The following is a 22,037-nucleotide window of genomic DNA, read 5'->3' as shown; positions in this document are numbered from 1 at the left end:
GAGACAAAGGGTTTTACATCAAAGTAACATGTTGACAGTTTACATAGTCCAGCAAGGTGAGTAGTGGATTATTGTGACCTTTACAGGATTGAGAAAGGAATGTTGTGTCTTTAATGCGTTACCTGCTGGCTCCAGGAGGAATTGCTTTTTTTTTTTTTTTTTTTTTGTGGCAAGAAGGCATTCCTGTGTCTTCTAAGGGGATCTAGTTAATGTATAATGCAGGTGCACAATGCACTAAAGGGGAGATGGTAATGCCTCAAATGGCAAAGAAAATTTTATGTTAATTTTTTTTGTCCTGCCTTAAAAATAATTTTGTTTCATCAATAGCCTTATCTCTGATTTCCTGGCCAGCAACCTAATCATCCTGAACTGATGGTTCTGGTGTGACTATTTCTCTACCTCTCCCTCGGTGAAATCATGTGCCATCATTAGTATTCCATTGTATGGTGGCATGTAATTTTTTTTAAACAATACTCTAGTGATGGGCATTTAAATTGTTGGTAGTTTTTTGCTGCTGTGACCATCCTTTTACATATATCCTTTTGAATTTGTGTACGTGTAGCTTTAAGATAAATTCCTAGCAGTGAAATTGCTCAATATATAATTTTTTTCCATAATTGGTATTATGCTTAAATTAAAATTTGTTAATAGAAAGCAATGTATTTTATATGTAAAAATATCTTTTCCAATTTTTTTCCCTATGATAATTCTTAGAAGTTCAGTGGTTTTAGTATTTAGACAAATAGAGGCAAGTAGTTCAGGTACTTTATCTAGCGAAAATAAAACCACATTTTTACATATTAATCTTTTGCTGACTCATTTCACACATGCAATACACCAGTAACCTCATAAAACCTTAAACAAAAAAAGTCTTTTTTTTTTAACTCTTTCATCTTCAAAAATACAGTTCCAAATGGCAGTTGTCACTTGTGAAAGTCAAAAATAGGCTTTTTAAATTTGAAATGACCTATAAAGAAAAATAAATGCAGCAGTTTAAGGTTTCCAGTAAACTGATTTATATTTCCACGTGCTTTAGCTCTCCCCCCACCCCCGCCCCCTAGTCTAATGTTGAAGCAAAATGTTAAAAAGAGGTTAACTTGCGTTTTTTTACTTTGACCCATAAAGTGAGGGTGAAGTCACTAGTCTAACTGTGAACAAACAGTAGCCTTTGGCTAAATCACCTGAATTATTAGAAAAAGATACCTGGATGTAAAACTTAAAAAATACCTGTCAGAGATGACTACTTTCATCTGCTTATTCTGAGCCAGAAGTCTGCTCTGAACCTTTGTTAATTGGCTCTATTAATCTTAGTACAGACTTTTCATTTAGCTTCACCTGGTTCATTTTCCACTTTTACAATTCCATTTTAATTTATGACTCTAAGGAAACTTGAAGTTTTATAGACTAAAAGACAGCACCTGAAGAAACAATTGACCTGCTACTAAAAATACAAAGTGTAATCATATTTGAATGAGTTTAGGGTGAGTGGTGGTTTAACTCATATTTCCTGTTAAAGCAGTGATACTCAACCTGCCTTGTACATTGGAATTACTTGGGGGCTTTTTTTTTTTTTTTTTCCGGTATGCGGGCCTCTCACTGCCGTGGCCTCTCCTGTTGCCGAGCACAGGCTCCGGACGCGCAGGCTCAGCGGCCATGGCTCACGGGCCCAGCCGCTCCGCGGCATGTGGGATCTCCCCGGACTGGGGCACGAACCCGTGTCCCCTGCATCGGCAGGCGGACCCCCAACCACTGTGCCACCAGGGAAGCCCACTTGGGGGCTTTTAAACAATACTGGGGACAGACCTCACGCCCAAGGGAGTGGGACCCAGCATGGAGTTTTAAAAAATGCTCCATGTGAGCTCTGCTGCTGTGCAGCCAGGATCAAGAACCACCACTCTGGTAGAGTTGCTCAAAGCTAATTGTAGTAAGGAATAATTCAGTGCTGCTCCAAAAATTAAAATGCTTGATGAGCTAAATCAGAGTCTTCCAAAGGATGGTGTTATACCACGGGTGGTACATAAGGTAATTTTACGCGCTTTTTTATTTTAATACTTCCATATTTGTCTCGAGGTGCATTAGAAAATGAATGTAAGTATCACATCAAACTCACAGTTTCATAGATACTGCTTCGGATGAAACTAGATTTTTTTTTTTCACGGCATGTGCCAATTTAAAGGAATTTGCCAAATTTTAGAAACACATTTAAGTGAATGATTATGTAGTACATAGACATGGCAGAAATCATAAAAATGTTGAAGAAACACAATGGCAACTTTGGTGAAGGGCACCTACTAAAGGTAAGGATTAGAATCGGAAGTAATGGTGCTTTTTCTCCTAGATATATTTATAGTAACTTAATTTTTCTGGCTTTTAAAATTCAGTGACAGTCTTTGAGAATTAGAATTTCTGCAGATCTTTAAATCATTGCTTCCTAACATGAAGTTTCTTAACACTTAGTTCTTTCATAGAAGTGTACCTCGTGCATCAAGATATTTTGCTCCTCTGCTTTTCGAAGGTATAGGTGATCCTATGGTGATAAGACGGGGAAGGGGGTGGTGGTGTGTGTGCTCGTGCACGTGCATGGACACGAGTATGAGATAGGGATGTGTGGTAGGAGGGATTGATGGACAGGTTGAGTAGATCACCTGCATACCTGGATAGAGAAGAGTATTAGTTATAGGACTTCACCTCCCACAGGCACCCCTATTCTCCCCAGACTCTCAGAAAGTCTGTAAGTCTGCCACAGTTCAGAACAGTTTAGGAAAAACTACTAGGTTCTCTCATTGGTAAAGTAGGTTGCTCTGGGTGAGGCAAGTAAAATGAGCTCTGTCGATGAAAAAATTAATCAGTGGATCTAAGAAAGAAATGGAAAATTTTATTTAAGCCAAATTGAAGATTATAACTTGGGAACACCTCTCAGAAAACTCCGAGAATTGTTCTACCTGTTTGAGTTATGTACGTTTTTGAGACAGAGGGCTGTACATTAGATGACTTATTATTGACATTTTACACAATCCAGATTTACACGTACTAAGCAAGTAATGGGTCAACAAAGCAAGTAGTGGGTCATGGGGTCATCGTGGCCCCTTAAAGATTAAGAAGGAAGGTTATCGCCTAAGGAGTTGTGACCCTTGATGAGATTAAGAAGGAATGTTGTCTCCTAAAGATGTCTGGTTAATGCAGATGTGCAATACACAATAAAGGGGAGGAAGGAGGCCAAATGGTCAAAGAAAAATTTTATGTTTAAATTTTTCTCATCTTGCCATAAAACACGAATTTTATTTCATCAGCCCCATATAGAGGTCTTTAGCTATCATATAAAAAAGACCTCTGTAGCTGAGAGACATTTGAATAGGCAAATAAGCTTTTGCTATAAATAATAGTTTCCTCTTTTATCAATAATGTATATATACTTCAATGATAGAGGCTGCTGTTGTAAGCAAGAGTAGCCACAGTCCACATTTAAATTATATTACTGGAAGTTAAAACGCTGTGGTGCATTTGTAATGTAATCTTGTAAATGTCTGTCCTATATAATTTTATAGAATGGAAGCTTCTTGCCTAGAACTGGCGTTGGAAGGGGAGCGTCTGTGTAAATCAGGAGACTGCCGTGCTGGTGTGTCCTTCTTCGAAGCTGCAGTTCAAGTTGGAACTGAAGACCTAAAAACACTTAGCGCTATTTACAGCCAGCTGGGCAATGCTTATTTCTATTTGCATGATTATGCCAAAGCATTAGAATACCATCATCATGATTTAACTCTTGCAAGGTAATTAATTTAAGCTGAATTCTCCCTAGATTAACTGTCACTTGAAAACACATTTTCATTCAATTAAAAAAACTAACAATTCAGTACATTTAGTGAGTTCTAATTTATTAGCATTGAATTTTAAAACTAATCTTTAGGCTGAACACAGTTTAATTAAGTAAATGAATAGTAGTGAAATGATGCTAGAGTTTAATTAAATGAATGAAAACTAATTAAATTTAAATTCAGAAATGTAAGTTTAAGATTTTTATTTAAAGAAGGTTTCAAGGCTAATGGGTCTTTCTTACCTTAAGCATGTCAGCTGTTCTCTAGGGAAAACTGTATTCTGGCTGCTTTATATTTTAACACACCATTTGCTTTTTTTCTTTTCTTTTCACCCCAGGACTATTGGAGACCAATTGGGGGAAGCTAAAGCTAGTGGTAATCTGGGAAACACCTTAAAGGTTCTTGGGAATTTTGATGAAGCTGTAGTTTGTTGTCAGCGACACCTAGATATTTCCAGAGAGCTTAACGACAAGGTAATAAGGAAACATTAGATGGTAGGCCAAATGTTTTCATTGAAATTGCTTTGTGTTTTAATCCTATTTAATTATACTGTAGTTTATCTAAAAGTTAATACCAAAAAAAAAGTATTTGTAGAAAAATGGAAGAAAAAGAGAAACATAATGAAAAATTTTTAATAGATGAGAAAAAAGAAATAACGAGAGGTCCTTCTTTCATAGGTAGTCATGTGTTTGGTTCTGTATGGATGGCTAATGTAAACATTTCTTTCTCTTGACCGTAATGTGAAGGATCTCATGAATAAATATGTGATAGCATTATAATACCTGGCCTCTGATTTCAAATTGTAAACTGCTGTTATCTTCATCTAGGTGGGAGAAGCAAGAGCACTTTACAATCTCGGAAATGTGTATCACGCCAAAGGGAAAAGTTTTGGCTGCCCTGGTCCTCAGGACGTAGGAGAATTTCCAGAAGAAGTAAGAAACGCTCTGCAGGCAGCCGTGGATTATTATGAGTGAGTAGCATCAGCAGTCATGTGGCCCACCCAAGCCAGTAGTAAGTTTTTAAGTTTGGCAAAGGTTTTAAAATCATAGACTAGTAAGTAAAATAAACCATCAAATCATTGCCAAAACGTTATAGTGTTGTATTAGAAGTAATCCCCTCCCTCCCCAGGAAAACTTTCATTTAAACTGCAGACCAGTGCCACTTAATGGCACAAACAAGAAGCATCAATAGTTAGTCTAAGTTATTTGGAGTAAACTTAGTCTTTTATCAGTAGAATTTCATAGAACTGTTTAGCTATAGGGGTTCTAAGTTTAACTCTGTCCTGGACTCTGGGCAGAAACCTACCTGAATGGTTGAGTAAAATGTTCCCAGTTATTTCCTGTAATCACGCTCCAGCATAGCTATATCTTTTAAATGTGGCACATTATGGTTGTAAGCTTATTTAAATATTCTTTTCCTGATAAAGAGTTTAGATTTGTAAATAAAGTCAATAAATGTTTTTCTCAAACTCATTTTTTCACAACTTTTTATTATCACTTAGGGAAAACCTATCACTAGTGACTGCTTTGGGCGACCGAGCAGCCCAAGGACGTGCCTTTGGCAATCTTGGAAACACGCATTACCTCCTTGGCAACTTCAGGGATGCAGTTATAGCTCATGAGCAGGTATGATGCAAGGCTTTGGAGCCAGGTCGTTTTCTCCATCAGTGTTTTGAACAGTGATTAGATTATTCTTTAGTTTTATTATATAGTTACATCTAATTAAAATTTTCTGTTTCAGCGTCTCCTTATTGCAAAAGAATTTGGAGATAAAGCAGCTGAAAGAAGAGCATATAGCAACCTTGGAAATGCGTATATATTTCTTGGTGAATTTGAAACTGCCTCTGAATACTATAGGTTAGTCTAATATTTCTGTAGATAAATGTAAAATGGGTAGTTATGCAATCCAAAGAATCATAGGCTTTGGGTTTAAAACTTTTTTGCTGCATACAAGCAGCAGAACCTTGGGCTTTCTAAGTCTCAGTCTTCTCATCTGTAATGGAAGATATCAATACTTGGCTTTTGGAATTGTTATGAGGATTGAATGAAAGAATATATTAAGCACTTATTTAGCACAGTACCTGGCACACGGTGCTCAATACATATCATTGTACCTAAGATTTAATAGCAGCAGTATGGCCCCTTTATATTTTTATTAGCTTTTATCTTTAAAACATTATTTTAAATGAGATTCTAAACATTTAAAATCCTTTAAACCTGTTTAGCATGTATGGTGTGTATAGTTATATGCTCCCACACCACCACCACCAGTTACGGCTTTGCAGAGAGGCCACAAGAAAGCTTGGTAACAAATAGATGCCCTAGTTTCCTCCAGTGATGACTGAATTTCCCGCCATCATCCTACCATCGTATCGAGCAGTTATCCTCCCACCCTCTGCCCAGCTTTGATCCTTGCTGTAAGCTGAGGCCCCCGTTCACTTACTTGAGGAGTTAGTACTCCCAGCTTCTTCTGTGGCAGGGTCTCTTTAATCTATCTGTAGACTTGAAGCATACATGATAGCAAAGTTTAAACTGCTTCATATTGCCTGCCCTGTGCTTTCTAGATTGTTCAGAGTTTTCTCTAATTAGTGGGAACTGAAGGCCCATACAGACCTTAGGCAGAAGCCAGTTTGACTGAACCAAAGACACAGTCTTGATTGATTTATATTTTATTGTTGAAAAATCCATGAGAGAGTTCTGGAAAGTTCATCATCTAAAAAAAAGGTAAAATTGCTTTAGGTCCATCTAAAAAACTAGAATGTCATCCCATCCTCCTTTAAACTTCAACTAATGGTTGATATTTGTTGGTTGACTAGTTATGACTAGTTAGATGTGAAATATCCTTCCAAATAAAGTACATCACTATACAAGGAGCATATGTTTTGATTTTAAATACAAAAGTTTCTTATATTTTAAATCCAAAACACATAGAAAAGTCTTATTAAATGATGTACTTGTATTAAATACTGAAAAGTTCTGTAATAAAGTGGATGGTGGCTGTCTGACTAAAGAAGCATGAGTATAAAGTAATGAAATTTACCCCTGCCCCACACACCCACAAACAGGTAGAACTCAGAACTTTACACATATTCCAAAAATATTGATTAAAAATATTTTTGGAACTCTTCTTTGGAATTGTTTTCAGGGCCATACAAGAAAACTCTCTTAACATTATAGATCCATAATAGAAAGGACAGAAAGCAGTAGTTTGGTAAACCTACTTTAGTAATTGAGTTTGGTTCCAGAAAGACTTCCAACCATTTACAAATTAGCTGTACTCTCAAAGAATAACAGCATGCCAGAAAGGGTTGTGCCACAGGGCCGGAAGCAATTCCAAAAGTCTTCCAAAAGTGTTTGAGAGAGCAGGCAATGTTAGAACAAGCGGGTAGCCTCCCAAGGTAACAGCTTTAAAGGTATCATCATTAAACATATAATTTCAGGTTTGTTTGCTTAAAAAAAACTATCACATTATCATATAGTTATAAATGATATGAAGTATTTATACTGTTTGGCAGAAATTATAGGAAAGAGTCATTTAAATTACTGGATCCAAAAAGCATCTGTAGATTTAAGCACTGATGATAATAATAACAAAACATATTAACATTTATTAGCATCTGTTGTGAGCAAGATGCTATTCTAAGCACGTTATATATACTAATTCATTTAATCCTCACAAACCCCTGTGAGGTGTTTTCCCCATTTTATGTAAAAGGAAATTAGTGAATAGAGAGGGTGAGTGACCTGCCCCAGTCACAGAGCTACTAACTGACAAAGTTGGGATTTGAACCCAGTCAGCCTAGCTCTAGGGTCCATGCTCTTAATTGCTACACTAGCTTCTCATTGATTCCACAAGGTAGAATTTGGTTAATATTTAAATGTAGCATTTAATATTTTTCATGAATCAGTGACTAATGGCCTATACATAACAATTTTAACTAAGTATTTTCAATTTTGACAAAATGTAAAGGCAACAGTATGATTGAAAAGAGAGGGTATGTGGACAAACTTACTTTACGTTATTGCACTGCAACAGCGAAAGATTTTTTTAATGTTAAAAATACTGTGTTAATCTTCAGAGGCACTTGATCTCATGCATCTGTTCTCCTTTGCTCTGGGGAATTAATAGGACTCCTACATTTATTCTAAAAGTCTGGATTTGCTTTTTGTGTTTCAAGGACATCTTTTCATTTTATCTAGAAGTAATAGAGAAAATATGGGATATTAGGATCTAAAACAGATTTACTTTAAAGGCAGGAGGAAAAGTGAGTTTTATTTTATGGTTATTATAGCCAATATAGTTATAAGAGCCATTATGTAAGAATTAATTTCTTTTTTCAGAAAGACACTACTATTGGCCCGACAGCTTAAAGACAGAGCTGTAGAAGCACAGTCTTGCTACAGTCTTGGAAACACATATACTTTACTTCAAGACTATGAAAAGGCCATTGACTATCATCTAAAGCACTTAGCAATTGCTCAAGAGCTAAATGATAGGTAAGTTATATACCTTTTTACTATAGTTATGATAAAATATAGATACATTGTTGAATCCCTAGAATATTTCCTTTAAATTTCTTTTTTTGTTTCCTTTGTTTTCTTTTTAATTCCTTTTTAAGGTATTTCCTCTGTTTCAGTAACATCCTCTGTATGTTACTGTTTGAAGGGCTAGAGAGGATTAGAATGGTTCCATATAACCTTGAACCAAGATCAGTAAATAGGTCACAAACTCAATTGCATGCAAAGGCCCTCCTGACTAGATCAGTGTGAAAATTGTAGTGAAATTAATAGGCCCAACAGTGTTAAGGGGACAGCTGCTATTCAATTCCAGCTAAGTGTTGCCTGGCAGGAATGAGGATCCAGAGCCGCCTCTTTTTTCAAGAGAAGCTGCAAGTCCTGAGTTTCATATAAAATCTTCTGATTTTTAAATGTTGATGTTTAATTCTTCTTTTTTTTAAAAAACTGTATGAAGAAACAGAATATCTGTGCAGGACTTTAGTCTGTGATGTTTGCTTTAGTACGATAGATTTTTATCTCAGTATGAAGAACTCTGTACAGTTATTCAAAATGAAGTATGCTACCTCAAGAGGTGAGTTCTCTCTTCCTCATGGTGTTCAAATACAGACTGAATGATTGTAGACTGAATCCTGGTAAGGATGCCATGGAAAGAAAATGGGGTAGTTGAACTGCAAGACCTATCCCTGAGACTTTACTTATAATATACTGCATGTTTAAAAAGGATGTTTTCCATTTTAAAACTTGACTCTGAGTTCATTATTATGTGGTTATTCTAATACAGTCGTCCCTTGATATCTGCAGGGGTTTGGTTCTAGGATCCCTATGGATACCAAAAGCCATGGAAGCTCAGGTCTCTTATGTAAAATGGTGTAGTACAGTCGGCTGTATCCGGGGGGTTTCTCAGATAACGGTTGAATCCATGGATGTGGAACCTGAAGCAGGCCAACTGTATGTCTCTAGTATTATGATAGTTTGTTCTTTATAAGAAAGACCAAATAAATCCAAAGCATTGTTTATGCCTTTAATTACTACTAGATAGATTTTATTCTTCACACAGACCTCCTTTCAGATAACTGCATGTTAGCTTTGAATTATTTTGTAGAATTGGTGAAGGAAGAGCATGTTGGAGCTTAGGAAATGCATACACAGCTCTAGGAAATCATGATCAAGCGATGCATTTTGCTGAAAAGCACTTGGAAATTTCAAGAGAGGTATGAAACTAAAAAATTGTTATCTGTGCTATTGCGATTCACAGATCTGCAGCCCTATTATTTCTCTAGAATGCTCCTATATGGCTGAGCAATAAACTTAATTATATATTGTTCTCTTGGCATAAGAACTGCACAGAGCATTTTGAGATACAGATCAGGGGTATGTTTGCACTGGCCTTGATGTAGGAAGACAGGAAGGAAGGGCTGAGCATGGAGGAATGGGAGAATTACTAACATGTGCCTCCACTGTCCCCCCATCTCTACGTGGAAAAGTAGCATGGTATGAAAGGAAGAACATGGCTCTTAGAATCAAGGACTGGTTCCTGTTACAGTTCTGCCATTTGCTGGCTATTTGAGCTTGGAAACTTTTCTGAGCATCATTTCTCTCATCTGTAAAATGGGAATAATAATAATATCTGCTTTGCAAATTGTTATACAGATTAGAGATAAAGTATATATAAAAGTACCTAGTATAATGTCTAGTGCTAGCTTAATAAATACTGTTACTATAGGATGGAAATACAGTATTCTAAGGAAATTGTATTCATGTGATGCCAAGTTAATGTGTCACAGAGTAACCTACTTTATTATTTAAGGTGATCATAGAGATTAAGAGCAATCTAATATTTAGAGAAGTAAGGAATTGGTAGAATGTAATTATCTGTCCTCTTGTCATATTTTAGTCGCTTTTCTTCTTTAAAATACTATTAATGAAAAAACGCATTTCATTCATAGTATTATAATTTTAAAATAACTATTTTCATCTCTCTAGTTTCTTCCAGTTTTAGGTTGACAACATTTTCAACTAATCTTCACCATTCTTTACTTTAAATACTACTCTAAAGTATAAATGCTTATGGTTGTAGGTTGGGGATAGAAGTGGTGAACTAACAGCACAACTCAATCTCTCAGATCTTCAAATGGTTCTTGGGCTGAGCTACAGCACAAACAATTCAATGATGTCTGAAAATATTGAAGTTGATAACAGTTTGCATGGTAAGTATTAGGTCTTCAAAACCCAATTTCTTTCTCCTCAAGATTTACATTTAAATTACTTATCTCATGTTTACCATATCCAGAGAGATATATAACATAGGAAGCTCAACTATTATACTTTTTTGCTTTACCACTGTCCCATTAATTTATCAGTATGGAATACAGTATTTTATAGCTTTTATCATGAACCTAGAAATGGTAAAGGTATAACTATTTTGTTTAAATATTTTTTAAATACATTTAAATTCTGTATCTCTAGGCCCACTCAAAAATTTATAAATGTGAAGATGTGAAAATTAAAACATTTTACTGTTTAACCTCTTTGTTTCAAATGTCTTCACGTATTTGATTTTTGTTTAGCTTTTATTCCCCCCGTTTCATTTCTAAGGGGGAATCTCTTAGGATTTTTTATTTTTTTAATTCAGAAAACCCAGAAATTTTCTTTAGGTGCTGATTTGGTTTTGACATTGCTATAAGAAAAAAAAATGCTATAATGTCTCTGTTTCTAAGTGAAAAAAAAAAAACACCTACTGTTGATTAAAAAAATAAAAAGGAACAAAAAGTAGAACCACATTTTTGGGTACCATCTATATGTAACTCTATGTGAGATCCATTTTAAAGATCCAGCCAAGGCTTAAAAAATTCTTAGTCTGAAAAAAAAATGACTGACACAGACAGATGTTTTGAACTTGAAAAATCTAGCTTTTATCTTCCCAATATCCTCCTTTAACCCATACAAAGAAAAGGAAGAAGAAAAAGAAATTAGTGGCTAGTCATCTAAGACTTTGAAAGAACATTTAATTGAAAAATGATATTGAAGTATGAACAGTATAGTAAACTGGACCGTGTACTTTGTAATTGAATAATGGGCTAAAAGGTTTTCCTGTGTTTAATTTTCAAGTTGGTTAAGTTGTAATAGCTCTCATATTTCAACAAATTATCACTTGTCTTCGTGGACCGCTCTAGCTATAGACCTATTCCTTTGTTCCCCTTTACAACAAAACTTGAAAATAACATCACTGTTCCTTGTCTTTACTTCCTCACCTCCCATTCTCTCTTCAAACCACTGGACTCTGGCTTTGGCCCCATGATGATACTAAAACCTTTTCAAGGTTACCAGAGAACTCCATTTTACCAAATAACGTTGATCAGTTTTAGATGTCCGCATATTTGATTTCTCAGCAATATTTCCTGTAGCTGATCATTCCCTCCTCATAGTGCTTTGTTCGTTTGGCCTCCAGGATCACCCTCTTTCTGGCTTACCTCCACCTCACTGGCCACTCTGTCTTCATAACTCCCCTCTCCTCCTCATCTTTCCAAGCCTTGACATTTGTAGTACCTGGGGTTCTGTTGCTGGACCTCTTCTCCCTTCCCTCTTCCCTCTCTCCTTCTCTATCTTCTGTCCATCCATATCCTTCCTCCTGATTTTATCCTTTTTCCTCTTATCCTACACTCTAGATCAGTGCTTCTAATAGAACTTTCTGTGAAGATGGAAATGTTCTGTATCTGTGCTGTCCAGTATAGTAGCCTCTAGCCATATGTGACTGTTGAGCACTTGAAATGTGGCCAGTGCAAAAAGAAGTGAATTTTTAAATATTATTTAATTTTAATTAAAGTTTTAAAAGCCACATGTGGCTAGTGGCTACTATATCAGACAGCACAACTCTAGATGATTTCATTCAGTCGGTTGGCTTTTATATCATCTATATGCTGATGATTTTCAAATTGATATTTCCAGTCATAATTTCTCTCTTGAGTTAGAGTTTCATATGTTTAACATTTCCACTTGAATATCTAATTGGCATCTAAAACTTAACACATCCAAAATGGATCAATTGTTTTTTTCTCCCCAAACATGTTCTTGCTTTAGTCTGCCCTGTCTCAGGAAATGGTACCATGATTCACACCAGTGTTCAGGTCAAAAACCTAAGGGCCATCCTTGTTCCCTTTCTCCCACCCACTCCTACATCCAACCTATCAGAAACCCTACCTTCAAAATATATCCCTAATCTCTCTTACAATGTACACTGCAACAATCTTAGTACAAGCTGCCAACATCTCCCAGCAGAGCATTAGCCTTGCAACTGTTTCTTTTGTTTCCGCTGTTGATCCCTCACACTGACTTCCACAGGGCAGCCAGAGTGCTTTTTTAAAATATGAATCAAGTCATGTCATTTCTCTGCTCAGAACCCTCCAGTGACTTCCCATCATACCTGGAACCAAATCTTCAGTCCTCATCGTGGTTAAAAGGCCCTGTAATCCGGGCCCAGACTGCTTTATCATTTCCTCCCACACCCCCTGCTCACTTTGGCTCCATGAAGACAGGTATTTTTTGGTCTGTTAGGTTCATTGCTATATCCCTAGTGCCTGGAAAAATCTGCTGGCTAAAGGAACTGCAAGAAAACTTGTATAGGGACTTCTCTGGCAGTCCAGTGGTTAAGACTCCATGCTTCCACTGCAGGGGGGGCACGGGTTCAATCCCTAGTCAGGGAATGAAAATCCCGCATGCCATGTGGTGCAGCCAAAAGAAACAAGAAAACTTGTATATTTCTGGTGTTGGCTCAGGGTGGAGGAAAGGAGTCTCCCATAAGAATCTGAATTCATAAGCCTGTCTACACACTGGTTTGGAATTTGATTTATTCTATCTGCACAGTATAAGAAAGCCCAATCCATTAAAGTGCTTTTGAAAGCACTTTAGAAATACTAAAGTAGAAATACTCCTAGGGACTTAGCAGAAGTAAGATCAAATGTTTTCTGGAGGTAAGCAAGCCATCCTTTATCCAGGCCTATAAAGACTCACAACAACAACAATAACAAAATTACCAAATACCTAAAGAAACAAGCCAAAATGAGTAAGAAAACAAACAAAAGCAAAATCAGGTCACCAAGATCTTCAGAGTATAAAATGACTATGATTAAATGTTTACAGGAATAACAGAATTGAAACAAAGGGATAACAAAAATGATCATGCAGATTTGAAAAAAATAATAGCTAACAATTATTGAGCGCTTACTATGTGCCCAGGCAGTGCTTTGCCTGTTTTAACTCATTTAATCCTAACAACTCTAGGAGGCAGGAGAGGTTAAGTAAATTTCCTGGGATTACCTTTTTAAGTGGTAGAGATGGGAGTTCAACCTAGTCAGTCTGGCTTCAGAGTCCGTCTTAGCTGATACTTCTAGCTTAATGTGATTTTAACATACCTCTCAGTAATTGATAGGTAAAAATCAGGAGTCAGATATCAGTAATAATATAGAGGATTTGACCAGCACAATTAATGGGCTTGATGTGTTTTCAAATTGTGTGTTTGACCCATTTAATGAGTTATAAAATCAATCTCAGGTGTTGCAACTAACATTAAATACATACACACCCACATACATACATGTTAATGCGGTTATCATACATAATAAGGGCAAGTACTGTTGTATGGAGATTTTGTTCTACATTTAAGTGTATTTAGGGTTGCGATGCAAATGTTTTTTTTTTTTTTTTTTTTGGCGGTACGCGGGCCTCTCACTGTTGTGGCCTCTCCCGTTGCGGAGCACAGGCTCTGGACACGCAGGCTCAGCGGCCATGGCTCACGGGCCCAGCTGCTCCGCGACATGTGGGATCCTCCCGGACCGGGGCACAAACCCGCGTCCCCTGCATCGGCAGGCGGACTCTCAACCACTGTGCCACCAGGGGAGCCCGCAAATGTATTTTTTAAAGTTATAGTGGATCTACATTATTATGTTAGTTTCAGGTGTACAACATAGTGATTCAAAATTTTTATAGATTATATTCCATTTAAAGTTATTATAAAACATTGGCTATATTCCCTGTGTTGTACAGTATATCCTTGCATCTTATTCGTTTTATACATTGTAGTTTGTACCTCTTAATACCCTACTCCTATCTTGCCCCTCTCCTTTTCTCTTTCCCCACTGATAACCATTAGTTTCTTGCCTGTATCTGTGAGTCTGTTTCTGTTTTCTCATTTTTACTCGTTTTATTTTTTTAGATTCCAAATGTATTTCTTAATGTGAGTCACAGTTAAAAATATGGATCACACTGATTTAATGGACATACAGAATACTGTGTCAAGCAACTAATCAATTCACATTCTTTTAAAACATTCATGAAACAGGTCCAAAAATTTGACCACATGCCAAACCAACAAATTTGAAGGAATCTGTATCACATAGATTTCATGCCCTGAGCACAGTGCAGTTCAGTTAGAAATTAACAAGAAGATAATGTATAAAACATATTCATTGGAAAATACACACTTCTAAGTAACTTATGGTATGATTTAAGAAGAAATCATAAATAAAATTAGAAAATGACTTAGGACTGAATTATAATTTATGTGATACAACTTACATTAGTTCTTAGAGCAAAATTTATATTGTATCGTATTTTAAAAGGAAAGAGACTCAGTGACCTAAGTATCCAGCTTTTAAAAAGTTACAAACAAAACAAAAAACTCAAAAGAAAGTAGAAGGCAAGAAATAATAGCAGAAATTAATGAATTTAAAATGAAGATTCAATAGAGAAAATTTTTAAAAACCCAAATTTGGTTCTTTAAAAAGACTAACAAATCTACAGCAAGATTATTTGAGGAAAAAAAAAGAGAGAGAAAAGGGGATATAATGTAGGTGCAGCAGCCATTAAAAAGATGAGATTATCCTGAATAATTTTATTTGAAAACCTAAGAGAAATGGACAATTTCTAGAAAAGCAGCTTACCAAAATTGAATCTAGAAAAATCTAATGGTAGAATGTAATGTGAATGGATGGCATCTCTAATGCCTAGAACCATAGGGAAATTTGATGAGTCATTTAAGATCTTTCCACTGAGAAAATACCTGGCCAAGGTGATTTTACAAGTGTGATCTACCAAACGTTTAAGAAACTTGATTCCAACCTTCCATAAAATTTTATAGGTAACTAGAAAAGTGGGAACACTTTATCAGTCTTTCTGAGAATAGTATATCCTTGATATCCAAACTAGACAAGAACAGTATGTACAAGAAAGGAAAATTACAGGCAAATCTTTACTCATGAATATAGATGTAAAAATTTTAAACAAAATATTTGCAAACCAAACCCACAGTGTATTTAAAACAAATAAATAGGAATTCAAGTGGACTGAATATCAGGAAATCAATTAATATAATATACCAGTAAACATAGTAAAGGAGAAAATAGCTCAAATATCCAAATATATCATAATTCTATTAAATGTAAACGTTCCATTTAAAGGACCAGGAGTATCAGATTGGTAAAAGAATAAAATCCAACTAAGCCTGAAAGTAAAAGGATTGAAAAAACATACCATGGAAAAACTGATCAAGAGAAAGCTGGTACTAATATCAGATAAAATGTACTTTAAGTCAAAAGACTTTGTTAGAAATGAAGACAGTCACTTCACAATGGTTAAGAATTCAATTCACCAGGAAGATAAAAGCCTTAAATTTGTATGTATCTAGCAAGCCTAATAACAAAGCTTCAGTGTACATAAAGCAAAACTGACTAAACTAAAAGGAGAAATGGGAAAATCCAGAACCATAAGGGGAAATCTAAACACATTTCTCTCAGGAATTGCGCCTATCAGAAAACTAAATATTTTAAAGGATGTCAGTTCTTCCCAAATTGATACAAATTCAGTGTGCTGCCAAGCAAATAATGGCAGTTTTTTTGTGGAATTTGACCAGGTCATTCATGAATGTATATGAAAGAAAAAAGGGCTAAGAACTCAAAGCCAAAACATTCCTGATGAAAAACAAGAGATGAGAAGTGCTTTCTCTACAGATATAAAGATTATAAAGCTACAGTAATGAAGACAGTGTGTTACTGGCATAGAGACAAATAGACCAATGGAATGGAATATAGAGTCTATATTTATAATCCTTGCATATATGGAAATTAATATCACACAAAAATAAATTCTTGATGGATCAAGGATTTAAATATGGAAGACAGATTTAGAGCAATAATTATGATCAGCCAGCTAACACTTGCTGAATGCTTACTACTTACCAGGCATCATACTGACCCCTTTACAGATGATGGTGCATTTATCATCACACAGTGATCTATGAGGTAGGTATAGTTGTCCTATACAAATGAGAAAATCACAGAGAGGTAGTTGCCCAAGGTCATATCACAATGAGTGATTGGTCTGTTCAATCAGTATGCTGTACTACCTCTGAAAATAAAGGAGAATATCTTCATGATATCAGAGAGGGAAAGGATTTCTCAAAACACAAAAACAAACAAAAAACCCCACAAAAACAAAACCATTATGAAAAAGATTGACACTGAAATTAAGAACTGCATTTCATTAAAAGAAACTGTAAAGAGATAAAACACAAACTGAAAGGACATTTGCCACACAGATGATTAAAAAAGGATTTGTATCCTCAATTTATAAGAACTCCTATGAATTAAAAACAAGACAAATAACCTAACTAAAAGATAGGCAAAAGTGATGAACAGAAGAAACACAAATAGCCCATAAATATGTGAAAAGGTATTTAACTAATCAGGGAAAACCATAGTGAGGTAATATTGGTGGATGAGGTGGATGAAAATTAAAAGGCCTGATGACACCAGTATTGAAACAATACAGCTAATAGAAACTTTTATGCAGTGTTGATAGGAGTAGAAATTGGTGTATTCAAAAGAGTAGTCTGGCAATATTCTGGTAGAGTTGAAGATGTACCAACCATATGATCTAGCAGTTCCACTCCCAGTTACACTCATCTGTTATCCAGACTGGAACAAAGGCTTGCTCATGTACACGAGGAGATATTTCCAAGAATTTCTGTAGTAATATTGCTTATAATGACAAATGATTGGAAGCAACCTAAATAGCTGTCACCAATAGAAAGGGTATATGCTTTCCTTGTCCTAAAATCGCAATGAAAATTAAACTACTCATACCAACTTGGATGAATCTCACAAACATGAGGTTGCTCAAAGAAAGCAAGTTAGAGAACATACACAGTATGAGACCACTTATGTAATGTTATATAATAAGCTCCATTGCTTAGAGATATATACATATGTAATGAAAATATAAAAAGTTAGGGAGGAAGAGGGAAGTTATAGGGGGAATTACAAAAGGGGGAGTTAATGTGTCAGTTGTGGTTTCTTTTTCTTTTTTCTTTTTTTTTTTTTTTTTTGCTCCTCAAAGTTCTGTTTTACAAAGTAAGCAGCACATGATACACAATTTGACTGAAATAATTTTCGGAGTTGGAAAAGTTACAGATTTTTGTGACAAGAAAACCCAGGGTAGGAACTTATGGAAAGAAGGCAATTTGTTGAGAAACTACGTTCCCTTACCCCACCCCCGTCAAGTAAAAATCTCAAAGAAAGGGACTGAAAGAGTAGCAACTGGAGAGGTTTATAGATTCACTTTGTACAAAAAGAATGACTTTAGATTTCATTACTTTCTAGTGCATCCAGTTTCTTTAAGAAAAATTTTTTCTCTTTATGTGAAATAGCTAAGAATAAATGAAGTAAAAGGCTTGTTACAGATGATGACTCTTCACAAAAATTTATAGTCATAGTTCAAATTACCTTCTCAGTGACTATGTTTTCCAGTTAAACTCTGAGAGCACTGCAACCAGCCTCATTATTTTGTGAGCTTATTGTTTTAGAAGATGTATTTATTTCATTCTTTATCTTCAAGAGTTTCTTATCAGGGAAGAAAATTCTTGACATCATAAACAGTAACAACCACATTATGTGAGTATTTGTTTTCTGATGGTATGTATTCAAAAGTAATTTAATATTTTTAATCTATTTCCTACAACACTATTCCCAGAATAAAACTGTCTGAGTAGAATAAGGTGTGGGAGCCAGTTCCTACTATCACCATGCCTCAAAGAAGATAATTAGAGCACTTCCTGTTTAAAATGGAGCTTATGAAGTGGAGCAACAATCTTTTTTTTTTAACATCTTTATTGGAGTATAATTGCTTTACATTGGTGTGTTAGTTTCTGCTATATAACAGAGTGAATTAGCTATACATATACATACATCCCCATATCTCCTCCCTCTTCCATCTCCCTCCCACCCTCCCTATCCCACCCTTCTAGGTGGACACAAAGCACCTAGCTGATCTCCCTGTGCTATGCGACTGCTTCCCACTAGGTATCTACTTTACATTTGGAAGTGTATATATGTCCATGCCACTCTCTCACTTTGTCCCAGCTTACCCTTCCCCATCCCCATATCCTCAAGTCCATTCTCTACGTCTGCGTCTTTATTCCTGTCCTGCCCCTAGGTTGTTCTTCAGAACCTTTTTTTTTTGTTTTAGATTCCACATATATGTGTTAGCATATGGTATTTGTTTTTCTCTTTCTGACTTACTTCACTCTATATGACAGACTCTAGGTCCATCCACCTCACTACAAATAACTCAATTTCGTTTCTTTTTATGGCTGAGTAATATTCCTTTGTATATATGTGCCACATCTTCTTTATCCATTCATCTGTCGATGGACACTTAGTTGCTTCCATGTCCTGGCTATTGTAAATAGAGCTGCAATGAACATTTTGGTACATGACTCTTTTTGAATTATGGTTTTCTCAGGGTATATGCCCAGTAGTGGGATTGCTGGGTTGTATGGTAGTTCTATTTGTAGTTTTTTAAGGAACCTCCATACTGTTCTCCATAGTGGCAGTAACAATTTACATTCCCACCAACAGTGCAGGAGGGTTCCCTTTTCTCCACAGCCTCTCCAGCATTTATTGTTTGTAGATATTTTTATGATGGCCATTCTGACCAGTGTGAGGTGACATCTCATTGCAGTTTTTTTTTTTTCCATTGCAGTTTTGATTTGCATTTCTCTAATGATTAGGGATGTTGAGCATGCTTTCATGTGTTTGTTAGCAATCTGTATATCTTCTTTGGAGAAATGTCTATTTAGGTCTTCTGCCCATTTTTGGATTGGGTTGTTTGTTTTCTTGATACTGAGCTGCATAAGCTACTTGTATATTTTGGAGATTAATCCTTTGTCAGTTGCTTTGTTTGCAAATATTTTCTCCCATTCTGAGGGTTGTCCTTTTGTCTTGCTTATGGTTTCCTTTGCTGTGCAAAAGCTTTTAAGTTTCATTAGGTCCCATTTGTTTGTTTTTGTTTTTCCATTTCTCTAGGAAGTGGGTCAAAAAGGATCTTGCTGTGATTTATGTCATGGAGTATTCTGCCTATGTTTTCCTCTAAGAGTTTTATAGTGTCTGGCCTTACATTTAGGTCTTTCATCCATTTTGAGTTTATTTTTGTGTATGGTGTTAGGGAGTGTTCTAATTTCATTCTTTTACATGTACCTGTCCAGTTTTCCCAGCACCACTTATTGAAGAGGCTGTCTTTTCTCCATTGTATATTCTTGCCTCCTTTATCAAAGATAAGGTGACCATATGTGTGTGGGTTTATCTCTGGGCTTTCTATCCTGTTCCATTGATCTATATTTCTGTTTTTGTGGCAGTACCATACTGTCTTGATTACTGTAGCTTTGTAGTATAGTCTGAAGCCAGAGAGCCTGTTTCCAGCTCCATTTTTCTTTCTCAATATTGCTTTGGCTATTCGGGGTCTTTTGTGTTTCCATACAAATTGTGACATTTTTTGTTCTAGTTCTGTGAAAAATGCCATTGGTAGTTTGATAGGGATTGCATTGAATCTGTAGATTGATTTGGGTAGTATAGTCATTTTCACAGTGTTGATTCTTCCAATCAAAGGACATGGTATATCTCAACATCTGTTTGTATCATCTTTAATTTCTTTCATCAGTGTCTTATAGTTTTCTGCATACAGGTCTGTTGTCTCCTTAGGTAGGTTTATTCCTAGGTATGTTATTCTTTTTGTTGCAATATAAGTAAATGGGAGTGTTTCCTTAATTTCTCTTTCAGATTTTTCATCTTTAATGTATAGGAATGCAAGAGATTTCTGTGCATTAATTTTGTATCCTGCTACTTTACCAAATTCATCGATTAGCTCTAGTAATTTTCTGGTAGCATCTTTAGGATTCTCTATGTATAGTATCATGTCATCTGCAAACAGTGACAGTTTTACTTCTTATTCTCCGATTTGGATTCCTTTTATTTCTTTTTCTTCTCTGATTGCTGTGGCTAAAACTTCCAAAACTATGTTGAATCATAGTGGTGAGAGTGGGCAACCTTTTCTTGTTCCTGATCTTAGTGGAAATGGTTTCAGTTTTTCACCATTAAGAACAATATTGGCTGTGTGTTTGTCATATATGGCCTTTATTATGTTGAGGTAAGTTCCCTTTATGCCTACTTTCTGGAGGGTTTTTATCATATATGGGTGTTGAATTTTGTCAAAAGCTTTTTCTGCATCTATTGAGATGATCATATGGTTTTTCTCCTTCAGTTTGTTAATATGGTGTATCACTTTGATTGATTTGCATATACTGAAGAATCCTTGCATTCCTGGGATAAACCCCACTTGATCATGGTGTATAATCCTTTTAATGTGCTGTTGGATTCTGTTTGCTAGTATTTTGTTGAGGATTTTTGGGTGGTGTTGTAGAATGAGTTTGGGAGTGTTCCTCTCTCTGCTGTATTTTGGAAGAGTTTGAGAAGGATAGGTGTTAGCTCTTCTCTAAATGTTTGATAGAATTCACCTGTGAAGCCATCTGGTCCTGGGCTTTTGTTTGTTGGAAGATTTTTAATCACGGTTTCAATTTCAGTGCTTGTGATTGGTCTGTTTATATGTTCTGTTTCTTCCTGGTTCAGTCTCGGAAGGTTGTGCTTTTCTAAGAATTTGTCCATTTCTTCCAGGTTGTCCATTTTATTGGCATGTCGTTGCTTGTAGTAATCTCTCATGATCCTTTGTATTTCTGTGGTGTCAGTTACTTCTTTTTCATTTCTAATTCTATTGATTTGAGTCTTCTCCCTTTATTTCTTGATGAGTCTGGCTAATGGCTTATCAATTGTGTTTATCTTCTCAAAGTACTAGCTTTTAGTTTTGTTGATATTTGCTATTGTTTGCTTAATTTCTTTTTCATTTATTTCTGATCTGATCTTTATGATTTCTTTCCTCCTGCTAACTTTGGGGTTATTTTCTTCTTCTTTCTCTAATTGCTTTAGCTGTAAGGTTAGGTTTTTTATTTGAGATGTTTCTTATTTCTTGAGTAGGATTGTATTGCTATAAACTTCCCTGTTAGAACTGCTTTTGCTGCATCCCATATGTTTTGGGTCATTGTGTTTTCATTGTCATTTGTTTCTAGGTATTTTTGATTTCTTCAGTGATCTCTTGGTTATATAGTAACATATTGTTTAGCCTTCATGTGTTTGTATTTTTTTTACAGATTTTTTTCCTGTAATTGATACCTAGTCTCATAGCGTTGTGGTCAGAAAAGATACTTGATACGATGTCAATTTTCTTAAATTTACCAAGGCTTGATTTGTGACCCAAGATGTGATCTATCCTGGAGAATGTTCCATGAGCACTTGAGAAGAAAGTGTAATCTGTTTTTGGATGGAATGTCCTA

The 22,037-nt window shown here is 35.7% G+C and overlaps 1 protein-coding gene across 3 annotated transcripts in view; it reads left to right on the top strand.

The window, feature by feature from the left end:
• The window catches only part of GPSM2 (G protein signaling modulator 2), a 62,845-nt gene that overhangs the window by 19,285 nt on the left and 21,523 nt on the right, over window positions 1-22,037 (top strand). For all 3 annotated transcript variants that reach the window (XM_033434399.2, XM_033434387.2, XM_033434403.2), the window contains 8 exons: window positions 3,546-3,767; window positions 4,150-4,285; window positions 4,640-4,782; window positions 5,314-5,437; window positions 5,553-5,668; window positions 8,153-8,308; window positions 9,432-9,540; window positions 10,407-10,536. In XM_033434399.2, the coding sequence (XP_033290290.1) occupies window positions 3,546-3,767; window positions 4,150-4,285; window positions 4,640-4,782; window positions 5,314-5,437; window positions 5,553-5,668; window positions 8,153-8,308; window positions 9,432-9,540; window positions 10,407-10,536 (1,136 nt within the window). The remainder of the gene's footprint in view (window positions 1-3,545; window positions 3,768-4,149; window positions 4,286-4,639; window positions 4,783-5,313; window positions 5,438-5,552; window positions 5,669-8,152; window positions 8,309-9,431; window positions 9,541-10,406; window positions 10,537-22,037) is intronic.

Source organism: Orcinus orca, chromosome 1 (assembly GCF_937001465.1).
Source record: "Orcinus orca chromosome 1, mOrcOrc1.1, whole genome shotgun sequence".
Classification (NCBI taxonomy): domain Eukaryota; kingdom Metazoa; phylum Chordata; class Mammalia; order Artiodactyla; family Delphinidae; genus Orcinus; species Orcinus orca.
This window is presented reverse-complemented; position numbering and strand designations above follow the sequence as displayed.